General features: G+C 40.1%; 3 protein-coding genes across 3 annotated transcripts; 1 reads left to right on the forward strand and 2 right to left on the reverse strand.

The window, feature by feature from the left end:
• Positions 1-7,834: 7,834 nt before the first annotated feature.
• Positions 7,835-11,269, forward strand: UV8b_05021 (uncharacterized protein; the record flags this gene model as incomplete). The annotated part of the gene is made up of 2 exons (XM_043142519.1): positions 7,835-8,359; positions 8,447-11,269. 2 exons carry the CDS (start codon positions 7,835-7,837, stop codon positions 11,267-11,269), a joined length of 3,348 nt encoding a protein of 1,115 aa, XP_042998453.1.
• An 869-nt stretch (positions 11,270-12,138) lies between these two features.
• UV8b_05022 (uncharacterized protein) lies at positions 12,139-14,138 on the reverse strand (the record flags this gene model as incomplete). The annotated part of the gene is made up of 4 exons (XM_043142520.1): positions 12,139-12,614; positions 12,763-12,896; positions 12,956-13,866; positions 14,049-14,138. The coding sequence occupies 4 exons, from the start codon at positions 14,136-14,138 to the stop codon at positions 12,139-12,141; spliced, it is 1,611 nt and encodes a 536-aa protein (XP_042998454.1).
• A 473-nt stretch (positions 14,139-14,611) lies between these two features.
• UV8b_05023 (uncharacterized protein) lies at positions 14,612-16,141 on the reverse strand (the record flags this gene model as incomplete). Its single annotated transcript, XM_043142521.1, has 2 exons — positions 14,612-15,216; positions 15,268-16,141. The coding sequence occupies 2 exons, from the start codon at positions 16,139-16,141 to the stop codon at positions 14,612-14,614; spliced, it is 1,479 nt and encodes a 492-aa protein (XP_042998455.1).
• Between the last annotated feature and the right edge of the window lie 255 nt (positions 16,142-16,396).

Raw genomic sequence — 16,396 nt, forward strand, 5'->3', positions numbered from 1 at the left:
CTATAAGGGGAGCTAGGCTGTATTAGGGTAGTATAGCAGCTGCAAGCCCTTATACAGCGATAGATGCCTATATAGTAGGGGCTACAGTAGGTTTTAGGAGATTCTATATAGCCTTATTAATTACGGTCTCGATCGTCTATATAAGGGTTCCAATAGGGGTATAAATATTGCCTAGGTCGGCCTTTTGCCAGGCAATCTCTACTATAAAGTTTATAGCCTCTTGCACTCTTCCTAGTACTATTAAGGGAATATAGTCCTAAAGCTCTTTTATAAAGTCTATAATAACATCGGCTATTAGTCGCTTCTGCCTTTAGGCAGGTTCGGTCTCGGATTAGTTGTACTATATACTATTTGCGATTATAGTATTAGGGTTGTAGCGGCTGTATACTATACCGCCTTTATTCCCTTTATCGATATCTATTACTTTATTTGCGCCTACTATGCTTACTCCCTAGATGCGATGCGCTATAGGTGAGGGGGGTAAATGGACGAGAAAAAGCGATTGGAAATATCAGAATTGATTTTAGAGGCGGTTCCGTGCCGCTACCTAGGTGCGGGCGAAATCGCGAGAGTTTTTTTATGAACCCTCCCCGGCAGGCCTATTATATATATAAATATTACCCTATTTAATTTCAAATGTCTTTTATACTACTAAATCTTTAAAGTTTTCTAAGGGTTCTTATATAAGTAAATTATATCCTATCTATTTAACTAATATATCGTAGTTCCTACCTTAGCTTTAAGCGTTTCTCGCTATTAATATCGCTTTAACCTTATATTCTTTATATAGCTAATTAGAATCTTAAGGAAGAATAAATAAAGGCCTAAGCCTAATATCAGTTATAATCTATATAGGAAGTAGATTAAAAGCAGCCTATTTAATAAAATCGATATAAAAAACTAAATAAATACCCTTAGGGATATTAAGCCAAATAGTAAGTAAAGATAGGATAGCGATAATAGTATATTTAGTAGAGACCTAATTAAGCTTTTTATAAAAATAGTTTATCTTAATATTCTTTAGGCTAAGCTATATATAATCTCTAATTTAAAAACACTCTACTAAGTAGTATAAATAATTTATTACGTCCTATTATCGTTATAATATAAAAGCGATAATAGTTTAGGCTAACTCTCCTTCCTCTTAGAGGTTAATTAAAAAAAAAAGCTGCCTACCCTTTTAGTATCTTTAAGCCTAATATTACCTTTAGGGCTAGCGTAATAATTAGTATATCGAACCTATTAAAGAGCTAGTTTAGGCTAAACCCTATTACTAATAATATCTAGTTATTTAAAGCAAGTTAGCATATAATAAGGTGCTTAGGCTAATTATACTAGTTAAAAGAGACTATAATATAGAAGATAGCCTAGACCTTTTAGTTTATTCGTTCTATACTGCTATTAGTTTAGGGGTAATATATAGTTAAAAGGAGTTATTTAGTTTTAGCTATTTTATAAAGTATTATTTAAAATTATCCTACCTAATCTAAGCCTTTATTACTAATAATCTTATTAGGGAATTTATAAAAGCGCTATTAGTATTATTAGAATTGCTCTATATACTCTTTAGCTATTATAAAGTATATTGCCTTTAGCTAGATATACTTTAATAAGCAGTCGGTAATTACCATAAGGAAGCATAGGTCGGAAGAGTTATAGGCAGGGAGGTCTATTATAAAGTCTATTAATATTTACGACTAAAAATAGTCTAGGATTAGTAAAGGCTATAGTAGATCCTATTATAGCTAGCGGCTCTTATATACCCTATAGTATTAATAGTTCTAAATAAACCTTATTACTTTAGATAATATATTATCGAAATAATAATCCTATTATAATAATTAGAAGGTAATATTCTTCCTAAGGTAACCCGCTATAAGCGAGTTATAGTACTATTAAATTACTATTATAATTAGGGGCTCAAACAATAGGAGTTATACCTGCCTTTAATAAAGTAGTATATTATATATATTTAAGGTATAATCTATAATTTATTTTTATATTACTGCCTTTATAGGGAATTATCGCTCTCTATTTGCTATTACTATTTATTAGGCCTAATATATACTATTTTTAGATATTATTTAATCCTAAAGAGCTTAAAGATAAGTATTAGTAAAGATATATAGGCTATAAAATAGGGTAACCTCTAAATCTAAAATTAGGGTCCTAATACCTTCTATCCTATCTATATTAAAAGCTAAAATAGATATTAGTTTTAAAATTTAGTTGATTTATAGCTCTACCTTATTTGCCTTTTATTTTTATCGAGAAAGCATATTAGGGCATTAGGCTTATAACCCTAGTTAATACTAAAGATAGAAGTTAAAAAGCACTAAAGTCTTAGCTTATCGGGCTTATTATTTAGATATTTCTTATAGTTAGGCGAAATACTTTAAGTTCTTATAGTCGGTAAGGATAGTAAAAAAAGAGGCTATTAAGCAGAATTCTATTAATTATACCTTAAGGCAAAAGATAATAGTAAGGAGTTTTTTATTATATATAATATAATTCTATTCTATATTTAATAAGTAAGTAGAATAGTATATAATAGGGTAAAGTATATTATCTTCCCCGACTTATAATAGATAGCTACTAAAGGCTATACTAAAACTATTTACCTTAAGGATTATCTCTTTATTAGGGTCTTATTAGGTAAGAACTAAAGACGATATAAAATACTATTTAAGCGCCTAAAATACCGCCTTTTCTTTATCTAACTATTAGAAAAGGACCCTTTTCTTTATTAATTTAACTAAAAGGTCGATAAAGTAAAAGAAGTCTAAAATAAAATCGCAATAGAAATTAATAAAACTAAAGAAACTATAAACACCTTTTAATTTTATAAGTGCTTCTTAATTCTAAATAGCTTTAATCTTTTCGGAGTTTAAATAGATTTCCTTTCTAGCTATTATAATATATCCTAAGTATTAAACCTTTTTTACTATAAAGTCGCATTTATTAAGATCTAAATTTAAGCCGGCCTTTTATAATTATTAAAGGACTTCCTTAATGCGCCTTATATAGTCTACCTTTAATCCCCTAGTATAGATTAAAATATTATTAAAATAAATAGTTATAAAGTCTCTTAGCGTATTCCCTAAGGCCTTATTAATATATCTTTAAAAGGTTATAAGGGCCCTAATTAGGCTAAATAGTATAATAAGCTATTTAAATAGTCTAAATCGTATATAGAATATAGTTAAGTATTTATCGCCCTCTATAATATATATCTTATAGAATGCTATACGTATATTAATTTTAGTAAACTATTTTGCCTAGGATAAAGATCGTAAGATCTCTTTAATTAAAAAGAGGGGATATTGGTTTTAAATTATAACTTTATTAAGGGCCTAATAGTTAATATAAAAATACTATTTATTATTCCCCTTTTTAGCTAATAGGATTAATACTACTGCCGATAAGGAGCTTATATAAATCTATCTTTTATCTATTAGGTTAATTACTTATCTCTAAACCTTAAGTAATTAGTCTTATAGTATATTATATAATAAGCCTTAAAGTAAGTCTAGCTAGCTTTTATCTATAGTCTTTTTAAGCTAGATATAATAGTCTAATATACCCTAATATAAAAAGAGACTAAAAGCCTTCTCTTTATTAAAAAAGTTAGTAAATTCTTATAATTCTATTAGGAGTATCTATAGCTTTTATAATTATAAGGCAGAATTTTAATAAAGTAGTAATATAATGTAGAGGATGTATATTATCTTTTATAAACTTATCGTAATAAAAGAAGTTAATTAGTCCCTAAAGTATTTCGCCTATTTTAGTATATTATAGAAGATTAAGCTAAGGATATTTATTATAATTAGACTTTATTGTCTTTTTATTAACTCCTTAATAATAAGGTTACCTATTAATCCGATCTTTAATTAGCACTACTTTACCTATAGTATAATATTATAGTGCTTTATCTAAGATATCTTAAGGATAATATCATAGGTAAGGCTTAAAATAATATAAAGTATAACTATAGACGGCTATCTATCGATATTAATTACTATATAAATAATATAGGTAATAGAGGAATATATATTGCAATTCTCAAGGTCACTATAAAAGCAGAGCCTTACTAGCTAGCTAGATAGCACAAGACTGTCTGCGACCTGTGAACTAATCTTAGTATAAATACTAGATTTTTCACCAAGTCCTAAGACTATACAAGTGCTATAAAGCAGGGCAAGTGTAAAGGCAAGGCAAATATAAGATAACCAGAAAACGCAGGGAAGGTAAGAAGTTAAGAGGCATATAGTGCATTAACAGACTCGATTGTGCTACCCTTCTACTATCTAGAAAGAAGGGGGAAAGCTATCCTATATATACACGAAGGAGGGGTGGGCCCAGGCATCCAGGGTAGCCAGTAAGAAAGCTCCCCGTAATGCTCGCTATGCCACGTATATAATACGTCAGCAGCCCCACTATATCCAGCCTTTCCAACCACCCTAACCACCGCACTAGTAACTAGTCACCACACTAGTAACTAGCCACCACGCTAGTGACTACCCACCACACTAGTAGACTAGCCACCACACTAGTAGGCCGCCACCACACTAGTAGGCCCACCACGCTAATTTAGCAATGCCACACCTTTTTAATAAGGCCTACCTTAAGGCCTACTTACTTGATATACAGTAAATAATCCACTGAAAATCCTAAGGTAAAAGGCAAAGGCCTAAGATAAGACTACCATAAGTCCAAGAGGCGGTATAAGGGCCAGAAGGTCAGTAAGCCAGTAGGGCATTAGGCCAGCAGCCTAGTAGGCTACTATAGGATTTTAACAATATATTACTTTATATTCTCCTAAATAGCTTTAAATATCTACTATTATTCCGATTTCCCTATATTATAGTAGGCAGATAGATTAGAGGCCTAACTATTATACTATCTTTTTACTTATAGTGCTATAGTAATTATATCCTAAGTCGATTAAAGTATCAATAAAGGTATAAGATTTATATAAAATTAATACTAAAAAGGAGTATCTATCTATTTATTTTATAATTTCCTTCAATTCCTTTTATAATTAGGCTAGGGTCTATATATATATTTTAAGCCTTCTAGCGAGATTAAGCTTAAAGGCTATTCTTTCCCCTAATTATTATCGCTACTTTTAACCTTTATAATTTATAAGTCTAGCAAGGCTACCTAGATTATATTTAGCTAGATTACTAATAGTAAGTAGTATACCCTCCTTTAATATTTAAAAAAGCTATATTAAAAATAAAGACCTTTTTTCCTATATTTTTTATATCGTTCTATAGAGATTTATATCGTTCTAAATAAATTACTCTTTAAGTCTAGCTTATTAATACCCGATATTTATATATCGCCCTTAGAATCCTAGGCATAAATTAATTAGGAATAGGCTAAGCCTAGGTAGTAGTTAGTAGTTAGGCTAGTCTCAATATCAATAGCAATTTATTAATAATAGTCTATTACCGAATAGTAATTATAATAGGAGACCCTAAGACTAATAATCTTATTAGCTATACGAGTATTAAGCGCCGATTAAAGATATTCTAGCTTAATTTCCTTAGGCTAACCGAGACTACTAATAAGTATAAATTTTTCCTTAAATTGCATAAAAAAAGCAGTAAAAAGTTCCTTTAGGCTTTAGCATAAAGAGTACTTAAGCTTAATAATAATACGATCCTACCGATATAGGTCCTTAAAGAGATATTAGAGGTATTTAAAGAACTTTATTATATTATAATTATAAGCTGTACTATTCTTAAAAAAGGCTGCGATCTATAATTAGACTATAGACGATAGGTTCTAGAAGATAAATATCTATTAAGTCTTTTTATCTCTAATAAAGTCCCTATCGACCTTAAGCTTATATTGTATAAAGGTCCGCCAGGCTATAAATATAGCCTTTTTGCCATTAAAGGGGTCCCCTATCGGGATCGGCTTATGCTTTAGCTAGGTATCCTAAATAATAGGGAGGGGGTTATTCTATTATATAACCGGGGCTGGTTAAGTAGCATTTTAAGAGCTATTTAACTAATTTGCGAGAAGGGTCTGCAGTAAGGCGGCAATAGCCCCAAAGTATTACGCATTAATCTATATCTACGCCTCTATCTATTATAACCCTATTGCAAGCTACTCTACTTAGGTATATATATTATATTAGGGGCATTATGGTCTCGGGTTATCTAGGCCTATTTCTCTAGGTATACTTATCTCGATATCTTATATAGCCTGCATTATTAGCTCTATAATATAAGGTTATAATAGTAAGGCTAAGAGAGTCTATTTAAATATAAAGGACTAGCCCTAGGGCTACTGCAAATAGGTATCGAATGAATATATTAAATAGACTAAGGAGGAAGGAGAGAGGACCCAAATAGGGGCCTCTTAATAGTCTATTTAACTATATGTTGGTATGGGTTGAGGTCCTAGCGTAGTCTTATGACCCTATGCTGCTGACTTATATGACCCTACTTAGGCTAGGCACGGGCGCAGCCCGAGTCCTAGCCACATTATAGCGCGGGCGTAGCCCGAGCCCGTGACAGCCCTGCTTTATAGCACTTGTATAGTCTTAGGACTTAATGAAAAATCTAGTATTATACTAAAATTAGTTCACAAGTCGTAGACAGTCTCGTGCTATCTAGCTAGCTAGTAAGGCTCTGCTTTTATAGTGACCTTGAGAATTGCAATATATATATAAGAGAGTAAAGGAAAATTTTTAGTAATTTTTAATAAAGAATAAAAAGGGAAGAGAAAAAAAAACAAAAAGGTAGGGCAGGTAAGGGAGACTTTATACCGCTATATACCCGCACTAGATCACTCGACCGTCCGCTAGCTGCCCTAATCTACATCAGACGAAATTAATAATAATAAAACGCGCGACTTACCGTATTACCGCCGCTCACCCGATATTGATATTACTATCACTACCCCTACCCAACAATACTGCCTACGCCGGACCTAATGCACACCCACCCTAGAGCCAAACTAATGACCACTAATATAAGCCACCGCGCCTATCAAGGCGCTCCCACTATCTATACTTTCCTAGTCCTGCCGCTAAATCTAGTCTTACGCGATAGGATACCTCCTCGCAATATATAGTAAATCCCTTTCAAATTCGAAGGGATACTATTGACTACAGATAATATATAGGTTTTTCTCCCGGCACTCGGGTTTTCTATATATATTAGATATAGAGGTACTAGTATTAGGCTAGATGGGGACCTATCCCCCCTAGATAGCTTAGCTAGAGTAATACATATATATATATATATATGGTGATAGTGTTGATATGGGGTTATTCGTGCATTAATGAACACCTACTATATTATCTTTTTAAAGTACTAGATAAGCTACTTATCTTTAAAAAATCTCTAATATAATTAAATAATTATGTGCATTTATTATTAATGTACAAGATATTATAAAAGAATATTAATAGTATAACAATAATAATAAGTTACTTAGCTATAATAAAATACTTTTAAAAAAAATCAAAAATTATTTTTAGTATATTTTAATATAAGTTCGTACTTTGATATAAAATTGGCATTTGCTCGGAATTCGTTACGACCCACTGTGGGCATTCCGTCACACCGTCCCTAATCTCAGCTGGATAACCTTCTTGACGATATCGCAGAGAGGGTTTGGCTCATGGACGTTATGCCTTAACAATGACGACGACGATAGGAATCAGATCATTTGACACACCGGCCGTCGCTTTGCTATAGTTTGCGACTGCCTCTACAATTTTTTGTTTTCACAACTGCTATCCGCCTGTCGCTCGTTACATATTTCACCATACTCGTCATTCGTTAATACTGCATGGAACGCTCGACAAATGGCAAACCGCCCGATCGAAATCATTGATGTCGGTGAAGAATTGTCTGGCAGTTGCGATGTAGCGGACCACAAAAGCCGAGCTGCAGTTCCACAACCCGAATCGCAATTCGCAGTCTCATCAATGAACCGGACGATGCAACATGGTTGGGGAAGCAGTGAAGAGAACAGCGGATGTGCAAGCTGTCCATCAAGACCGATTTCAGACTTACCCCGTGCCTCCATGGTTTCCGCCACGACCATGGCTCTAAATAAACCATCGTTGAATTCAGCTCACGACAGCAATGACCGTCGACCAGCATTCGTTTCTACTACTGTACTTCTGACTGCTGCTATCGGTATAACATTGTTAGCGCTGATCCTTAAATCTCTGACTGGCTACCAAAGCGAAGGGAAGGGTTGTCGCATGTCGTATATGCGACCCTCTTACATTCATTTCAGCGAGTTTGACACCGAACATACACGCTTTGCGACAAAATATTCGTTGTATCTGTATCGCGAGCAGGGAATTGACGACGAAAAAAAGGTAACATTTCAACTTACCCTTGGGTCTGTTTTGAGCCGTTCGATACAGGAAGTATAATTTCGGAAGACTAACGTTTCCATAACGCAGTTACGTGGCATCCCCATACTATTCATACCAGGGAATGCTGGTAGCTATAAGCAAGTCCGGCCCATTGCAGCAGAAGCTGCAAATTACTTTCACGAAGTTTTGCAACGCGATGGACGCTCGAAGGTCTCGGAAGTGCGAAACCTTGATTTTTTTACTGTTGACTTTAATGAGGATATCACCGCCTTTCATGGACAAACTCTTCTTGACCAGGCGGAGTACTTGAACGAGGCGATCAGATACATCCTTTCGCTTTATTCCGATCCGCACAGGACTAGTCGAGACTCCCAACTGCCTGACCCCAGCTCGGTAGTGATTTTGGGACATTCCATGGGCGGAATAGTCGCAAGAACCATGCTGGTACAGCCAAATTATCAAGCCAATTCCATCAACACAATCATCACTCTGTCTGCCCCTCATTCCCGACCTCCGGTAACATTTGATAGCCAAATAGTCCACATCTATGATGAAATCAACGCATACTGGAGAAAAGCATACGCGCAGAAATGGGCGAACAACAACCCATTATGGCACGTTACTTTAATTTCAATTGCAGGTGGTACATTGGACACCGTAGTGCCTTCTGACTATGCCAGTGTGGAACCACTTGTTCCGGCAACACATGGTTTCACCGTCTTCACGACGGGAATACCAACCGTGTGGACGAGTATGGATCACCAGGCCATTCTTTGGTGTGACCAATTCCGCAAGGTCGTGGCCAAGACGCTGTATGATATCGTTGATGTACATCGTGCCTCTCAGACGAAACCTCGTGCTGAGAGGATGCGACTGTTCAGAAAACGATTGTTATCTGGCTTAGAAACAACCGCTGAAAATTCAATTGCTCTTCAAGAACGTACTGAATCTATCGCACTCGACCATGAGTCTAGCCGGATAATTTCTGCGGGAGATCGATTAGTTTTGGATCATTTAGGCAGCCAACATGATACAAAGGTGCATCTTCTCCCAATTCCGCCTGCCGATACTTCGGTATCTAAAAGGTTCTCCTTGTTGACGGATATTACACTGGACAACTCAGCAGAGTCTGGCCTACTGGAGGTGCTCGTGTGCACGGTTTCTCCTACTCAGCCACCTTCGATGGCAGAACAACAATCAGACAATGGAGCTCTGCCCAGGGATAGCCCAGGTCGGCTAGCTTGCAAAAATGTCGGACCTGATGCCATTCCTTTGCCAGCATCTACAAGAACAACGAGGCAACCGTTCTATTTGGAGGGAGAAAAAGCGACTCGACCTTTTTCGTACTTGCAATACGATTTGCCAGTCCTTGTGGAATACAACTTCGTCGCTATTGTTGACAAAGCAAACTCCCATTATCCAGGCTTCGTGCTTGCCGAGTTCAGCGATACAACTGCCGTTCAGAAAACCAATTCTATTGGTCTTCTAAACATCATGATGTTTGGACTGTCGTTTGTTTTACCTCCAGATAGACCCATGCAAGTTGATATCCGACTTCCTTCATTAACCTCAAGCTTATTCGCCTTCAACCTAGAGCTTGATACTCAATCATGCCGCACCGAACACACACTATTTGCCCCAATAGTCAAGCAGTCCCTCACCAGACCATACGAATCCAAATTTTTCGTCAATGCCAAACTGGTCGCTATAAGCTTACATGGAATTGCCCCATACGTACCCCCACCTCTTGAGCTCGGCGGCAGGATCGACGGTCTAGGACTCCAAATATGGACTGACCCAACCTGTTCGTCGCTCGTGAAGGCAAAGCTTCGCCTGGATGTCCTAGCTAGCCTGGGCAAGCTATACATGCGTTACAGAACGGTCTTTGCGGCCTTCCCGCTGCTCATTGTTGCATTGGTTCTCAGAAAGCAATTTCGCGTATATGACCAAATCGGCGTTTTCATATCATTCTCTGAGTCGTTGGATCTTTCGTTGAAACGATCTATTCCTCTCTTGCTTCTTTCTTTAACGCTCCTCGCAGCATCACGAGAGGGCGCAACCATGGCAACGGTTGGATTTATCTGGGGCAAACGTTATCTTGATGAGTTTCACCGGAACGAGCTCCTCATCGGCACTGAAAACCCTGCCTTTTGCCTTCTGGTTCCCCTCTTGGGTGTTGTATGCATCGGTGTTTGTGCTGTTCTGCATTACACTGTGCTTGCCCTAACACAGATTCTTGGGATCCTGTATGGCTGTTGCAGTAGCAACTCGACAACCGCAGCAGAGAGCCGCAAACGAGCTGCTTCCCAAGTGCTGGTGCCCTCGACGCCAAGACGGCGTATGATCTCTACTGCAATCCTTCTTTTCCTCGTTTCAACTTTTATCCCTTACCAATTTGCTTACTTGGTTGCTTGTCTTGTGCAGCTGTTTACTGCAGTCCGAGCATTTCGCATATCGAGCATGGGCAATTCACGATCGAATCTAAACTACCATCGCTATGTTCATTCGATCCTTTTGCTCATGATATGGGTTCTGCCGATCAATCTGCCAATATTAGCGGTATGGGTACGCAATCTTGCTGTTCACTGGCTTACGCCATTCTCATCCCATCACAATGTCTTATCCATAATGCCCTTTATCATGCTGGTGGAGAACTTGACCACTGGCAGGATGGTGCCGCAAGTGACGAGTCGACTACGGCATGTTACCAGCGGGCTCCTTTTTGGCACTGCAATTTGTGCTGCTGTATATGGAGTGTCACATGCCTACATGTTACATTATTTGGTTAATATCGTTGCCATGTGGCTTGTAGTGTTACACTCGACAGCGGATTCACGGTCCATTGCGGGGATTGCTGCCATGTTCTATGGTCGCGCGGTCGAAAGTCGCAATGCAGGCAACGTTCACTAAGCGGCTTTGCCTTGCAAAAAAGGGAGGAACATGGCCACTTTGTACTGGCTGGCGGCCATCTGTCCACAAACCCCGCGTGGACCGAATAACCGGTCCAAAAGTAAGCAGTCCTTATCTCGGATCTCGAGTAAAAGGCGTACTACACGACTGAGTGTCCCGCGGATTTGCCGTGACGTGGTTAAAGTTGGATCATTTATTATATCTTTGCCAGCAACTTCTCGACTTCCCTCCCTCTGTTCATCTATTCATCACAGAATGCAGAAGTGAATAATGTCTTGGCTTATTCTTTTTTTCTTTGATAAAAGAAAAAGAAAAGAAAAAAAGGAAACAGGGTTTCCTGTTTTTTTTCTCCAGGTATTGAGGGTGGCCTGTTGTTATTTTTAATGTCATCAGACTTCTTCATTCTGGTTACCAATGCACGCATTACCCGGCGTTTTTTTTTTCTCTCTCTCTGAAACCTCTTGTCTTTGAAAGGGGCGTATCATTACATTGATTTGGGCTCGGCTTCGGCTTGGATAATACCTGGTAGTATTTATCAGTTTTCAGCACAGACAGGGGGGAATGTTATTGATCGATTATACCTTAAATACGAGACTTTGTCACTCTCTTGCATACATGAGCGAACGCAATGACGTGAGCATCCTAGCAGATTAGAATCGTCCCATGGTTCGCAACTCGAATTTGCGTTTACAAATCTTGCTGAGTAGCGAAACGGTTTATCCAGTGTCCGTCTTTCTTTCTGATGGGCTGACTGCTGCTGTGTTACTTTGAGAAGCGTCTAACTTCAAGTATGGCTTAAGTCATTCACTAAGTGGTCGTAGATATGGCCCTACATCATGGCACAGGAGCAGTCTGATGTACATGCTTCTTTAAAGATGTTGGGCTTTTCTTCCTTTAGCTATCTCCACCCGCTCGTGGTGGACTGCCCAGAGGGTAATGAGAATGCCTACTGTGCAAGCACCAAAGGTTGCCCAATATGCCGCACGATAACACTCTAAACCATAGTGGCAGGACCGCTGCCCGTCAGGATCAAAAGCACTTCGTGAATCCAACACCAACCCATAAAAGAGATTGAAAATGTTTGAAGATATCACAGGCGCTAATGTCATAAACCCCCAATTCTGGCTCAATCCGCGAATTCCAAACGTCTCGGTGACGAGGGAAGGAAACACTCCAAAGAGAAACCCGTATCCGAGACCAGACATCCCCGACACCAGAACCAAGAGCTGAGGGTTTTCGATCCGTAGTGCACATGCTTGTGCTAAAAGAAATATAATGGACGCGACGAAAAGGCACCAAAGGCGGCTGGCATGAAGATGTTTAACAAGGACATCAGAACCAACACCTAGTGCAAATATTGTCAGAAATCTGTGCATCTGCTGCCTCCTTTCGATTGCGGGGAGGAAAGCGTCAAACACATGAGCAATTGCGTAGGTACATATACCAGTTCGACCTTGCAAAGCCGATGTCATGTTAAGGAGGATGGAACATACCACTCAGAAGACGGCCCACGAAACTGCCGACGGATAATATCGAGACATGCATCTGTTGCTGGTGAACGAGAAAATCCTCCGTCACTGATGCGTCGTAGTGCTTCCATAACACATTCACATCGTTACCAATATTACTAGTCGGGTCAAATCTCATCCAAGCAACAGACTGTGCTAGAAAAAAGCTGCTACTTACTTAATAGTCATGAGTCCAATGCCCGAGAGAATTGCCATGATGGAAAACAGAAACCAGAACGACCTAGAACGCAGAAGCTCTAGGCCGCGAATATCTATGCGATGAGGTCGATCTCTAACAACACTAACTGTCACTACATCTTGCACAGTCTCCAAGACCGTTGACGACATCAACGACGAGGTCTCGTCAATAGAACCATCCTCAGCATCGACAACGGGTGTTCTACTAGAGGAACGGGGCAAAGTAGGCGGTGACGCCGCACGCATGCCCGCGGAGCCGGTAGAGGACGTGGGGTGATCTTCAAAGAAGCCGTTTTCAAGAGATCGCGATTGAAGAGGCGGCGATGGCAGGTTGGAGGAGGGAGATGATGGCATTTGTTCCTCGCGAGAAGAAATAGATTGGTAGCTGGGGTGAGGGGAGACCCTCAGGGAGAAGAATCCAAGAAGGATCAGGCCAAAAGTACCCCAGCAGAGGAGCTTCAGGAAAGCACTTGGATCTCCTGGGAAAAAGAGTGCACCAAGAGTCGAGAAGAAAAATGCACTAAGACCAAACGCAGCCAGCGGAAATGCTGTGGCCGTACCTCTGTGGCTGGGCCAGTTTAAAGCCGATGTCTTGACCGCGGCAGCGAAGGCCATGCAACTCCCGAGGCCTGAAAGGAATGAGAAAACGCACAGGGCGGCTATAGGCCCGGAAGCACTCTGGTAGGCAAGGTGAAGCGGAAAGTATCCCATGACAAGGAGGATTGCACCGACGAGGACAAACGGACGGGGACCTCGCTGATCGACAAGTATTCCCACGGGAACTCCCAGGGAATACATCCCCAAGTTGCCGAATTGCCCAACTAAGTTGCTCTCAGTAGCTGACAGTCTGAGCTTCTCGGCAAATTGTGGTGCCCATGCTGAGTAGACATACTATTTTGGCAAGAGTTGAAGACGGCGTTAGCAGTAGTTTGCAGTAGATAGTTTAGTAGAGAGTTTTGGCAGTTTGGAACCGTCTGGTGGGAGGGGAGGGTTGGTTTCAAGGCAGTGCAGGCAGGCCTCGATCAAAATGAGTGCTTTCCCTGTTCAGGAGATCGAGGCATGCCCTGACTTACATTGGTGCCGCAAGCAAGAGCTATTATTGTTGCAGCCGCGCTTGCAGTGAGGCGAGCTCGCCGTATGGCTTTTGGGTGTTTCTGCACCATGACTTTCAGAGCACCGTCTACGCCAATAACTTGTGAGTCGAGGTTGGATATCGAACCAGACGGGACTTAGATGAAACCAAGCATACAGCACAGGGCGGTACTAAGGTGTAGCCTTGTATCGGCCCACTTTTCGCTGAATACATACCTCCTTAGGTCCTTAGATACCTCCTAACAGGTACTCCGTACCTCCTTGGCAACCGGTCCAGCCGCCAAACCTTTTATCACCAAAATCCTCATATTAGTAATTCCAGCATTCACAATAGAGCTAATAACTGATATTGATGAGGGCATAGGAAGGCCTATTGCTCGTGGCTAAATTAGCGGCAATCGCCTTATGGCGTCCTATATAACCTACGGGTGCAATAAGTGGGATTGTATTATTGTAAAATAGTAATTTTATTTAAAAGAAAAAAGATGGGGAAAAAATAAATTAAGTATTTGAAGCAGGGTTTTACCTTAGACATATAAGTCGACTAGGGCAAGGCCTTAGCAAGAGACCAGAAATTCTCCATTTTTGCCCTAGCCAGGACTTCTCTAGCTTCTGAATCAGTTTCGCATACTTTACTACCCCATTTCCGAAATGCGCGTGCCTTTTGTTCTCCTTCAAATACCAGCTTACACTCATTTAATGACATGTCTTTCAAGACATTATCTTCGTCCTCAGCTCGCAGCCAGTCTTTATCTGCGTTGGTTATGTCTTCCTGGTTTCGGGGCGCGGAGTTTTCCGTCCAGTCGATGCGGCCTAGCATTAACTTTCTAAATTTATTAATACTCCATGCGCCGCCCTCAACGATGACGAGATTAAATTTCGGATGCAAAATACAAGTCCCAGACAAAGCTAGTTGAGCGGCGTTCACCCCAATCTTATATCGATGCTGCCCATTTGCTAGACTTGAAATCTTAAAAACCAGAATGTGAATGCCTCTGCTAGCATCCTTCTGCTGGTTCTTAGATAGCTTTTCGTGTTTTTGCTCCTTGGATAATTTTCGATCCTCATTGGTGCTGACGTGTTTCTGGTGCCTCTCTGCAATCTCGCGGTTGACCCTTGCCTCAACTGCTGTTGGGTCTTTAACGGCAACTAGATGGCAGTTAGAAAGGATGCTACATGGTTCAATCGACAAAAACATACCATCACCCAAAACACGCATCAGATTTGCTTTCTTCACTTTGGGCGGCGGAGCGGGAACTAATCCCAGGCGAATCTTGGCTTGCATTTCTTTCAACTCCGCCATCCTCCGCTGACGTCTTATTTTCGCTTGTTCCCTGGTTGTCAGAAACATGGCCTTTGCTTCGGGCATGTGTCGATCTTGAGGAGGCTCAAGGGCAACAGGATGCTGAATGTACTCCGTGACAATACTGTCTTGGGCATGTATTTTCGATTTATCTGTACTTTCGATATCGCTATAGCTTGACCCATCCACGAGGGCTTCGTCCCACCACTCTATATCAGGCGGGGCATCAACCACAAAATTTTTTTCCACGTCCAAGTCTTCATTGATTCCGGCTCTTCTAGTTTGCTCTGCTATTCGCTTTTTCATGGCTTCTAGAGCTGCTTGGCGACGTAGAGCATTAGCCTGTTGAATATATTTGCCCTTCTGGTTGAACACCAACCGCCTTGGTTCTCGTTGCTTGCTGCCAGCGGTTTGCTTTGCCAAGGCTTCGTCGAAATAAGGATTTGATTCCTCGCCTCTTTGTCTATTTTGTCCAAAACTTTGACTTATGATTGGTGAACCACGAACCGCGCGAGGTGCAAGTGGTTGAGTATGCCGCTGAGTATGCCGCTGAGCATGGTTGTCAGAACTTTCTCCCGCTTTCGTGAAAGAGGTGTTCGAGCTGAGTCCCTCGATTGCTGGATTCGGGTGTCCCTTTGCTTTGCTGGTACCTGTAGCTGCGGCGACACGGGCTTTGAGAACAGCAAGCCTGTCCACCCCAGACTCTGGTTTCTGGATGTGTGCTGAATTGTCACGACGAAGTCCAAGTGCTGTGGACTTACGCGAATCCATGGTGAAAAGTTGATAAAGCGCCTATGAAAGAGGCTACACCGATACTGGTTATATATCGAACAGTGAAACTCATGCACTTGGTGGCCTGGCGTCGCTAACTCTTGACGGGGTGGTTGACTCGTTGACAGAATCGAAGGGAGTAAGTATTCTAGAGTCCGAAGAAACAGCAACCATCCATGAGTGAGTGACCCACTTTAGCGCGCCAAAATTCTGCCAGCTTAGGCCACCAAAATTTTATTCTCGGTCAAGCTGCTA

This window comes from Ustilaginoidea virens, chromosome 4, assembly GCF_000687475.1.
Source record: "Ustilaginoidea virens chromosome 4, complete sequence".
NCBI classification, from domain to species: domain Eukaryota; kingdom Fungi; phylum Ascomycota; class Sordariomycetes; order Hypocreales; family Clavicipitaceae; genus Ustilaginoidea; species Ustilaginoidea virens.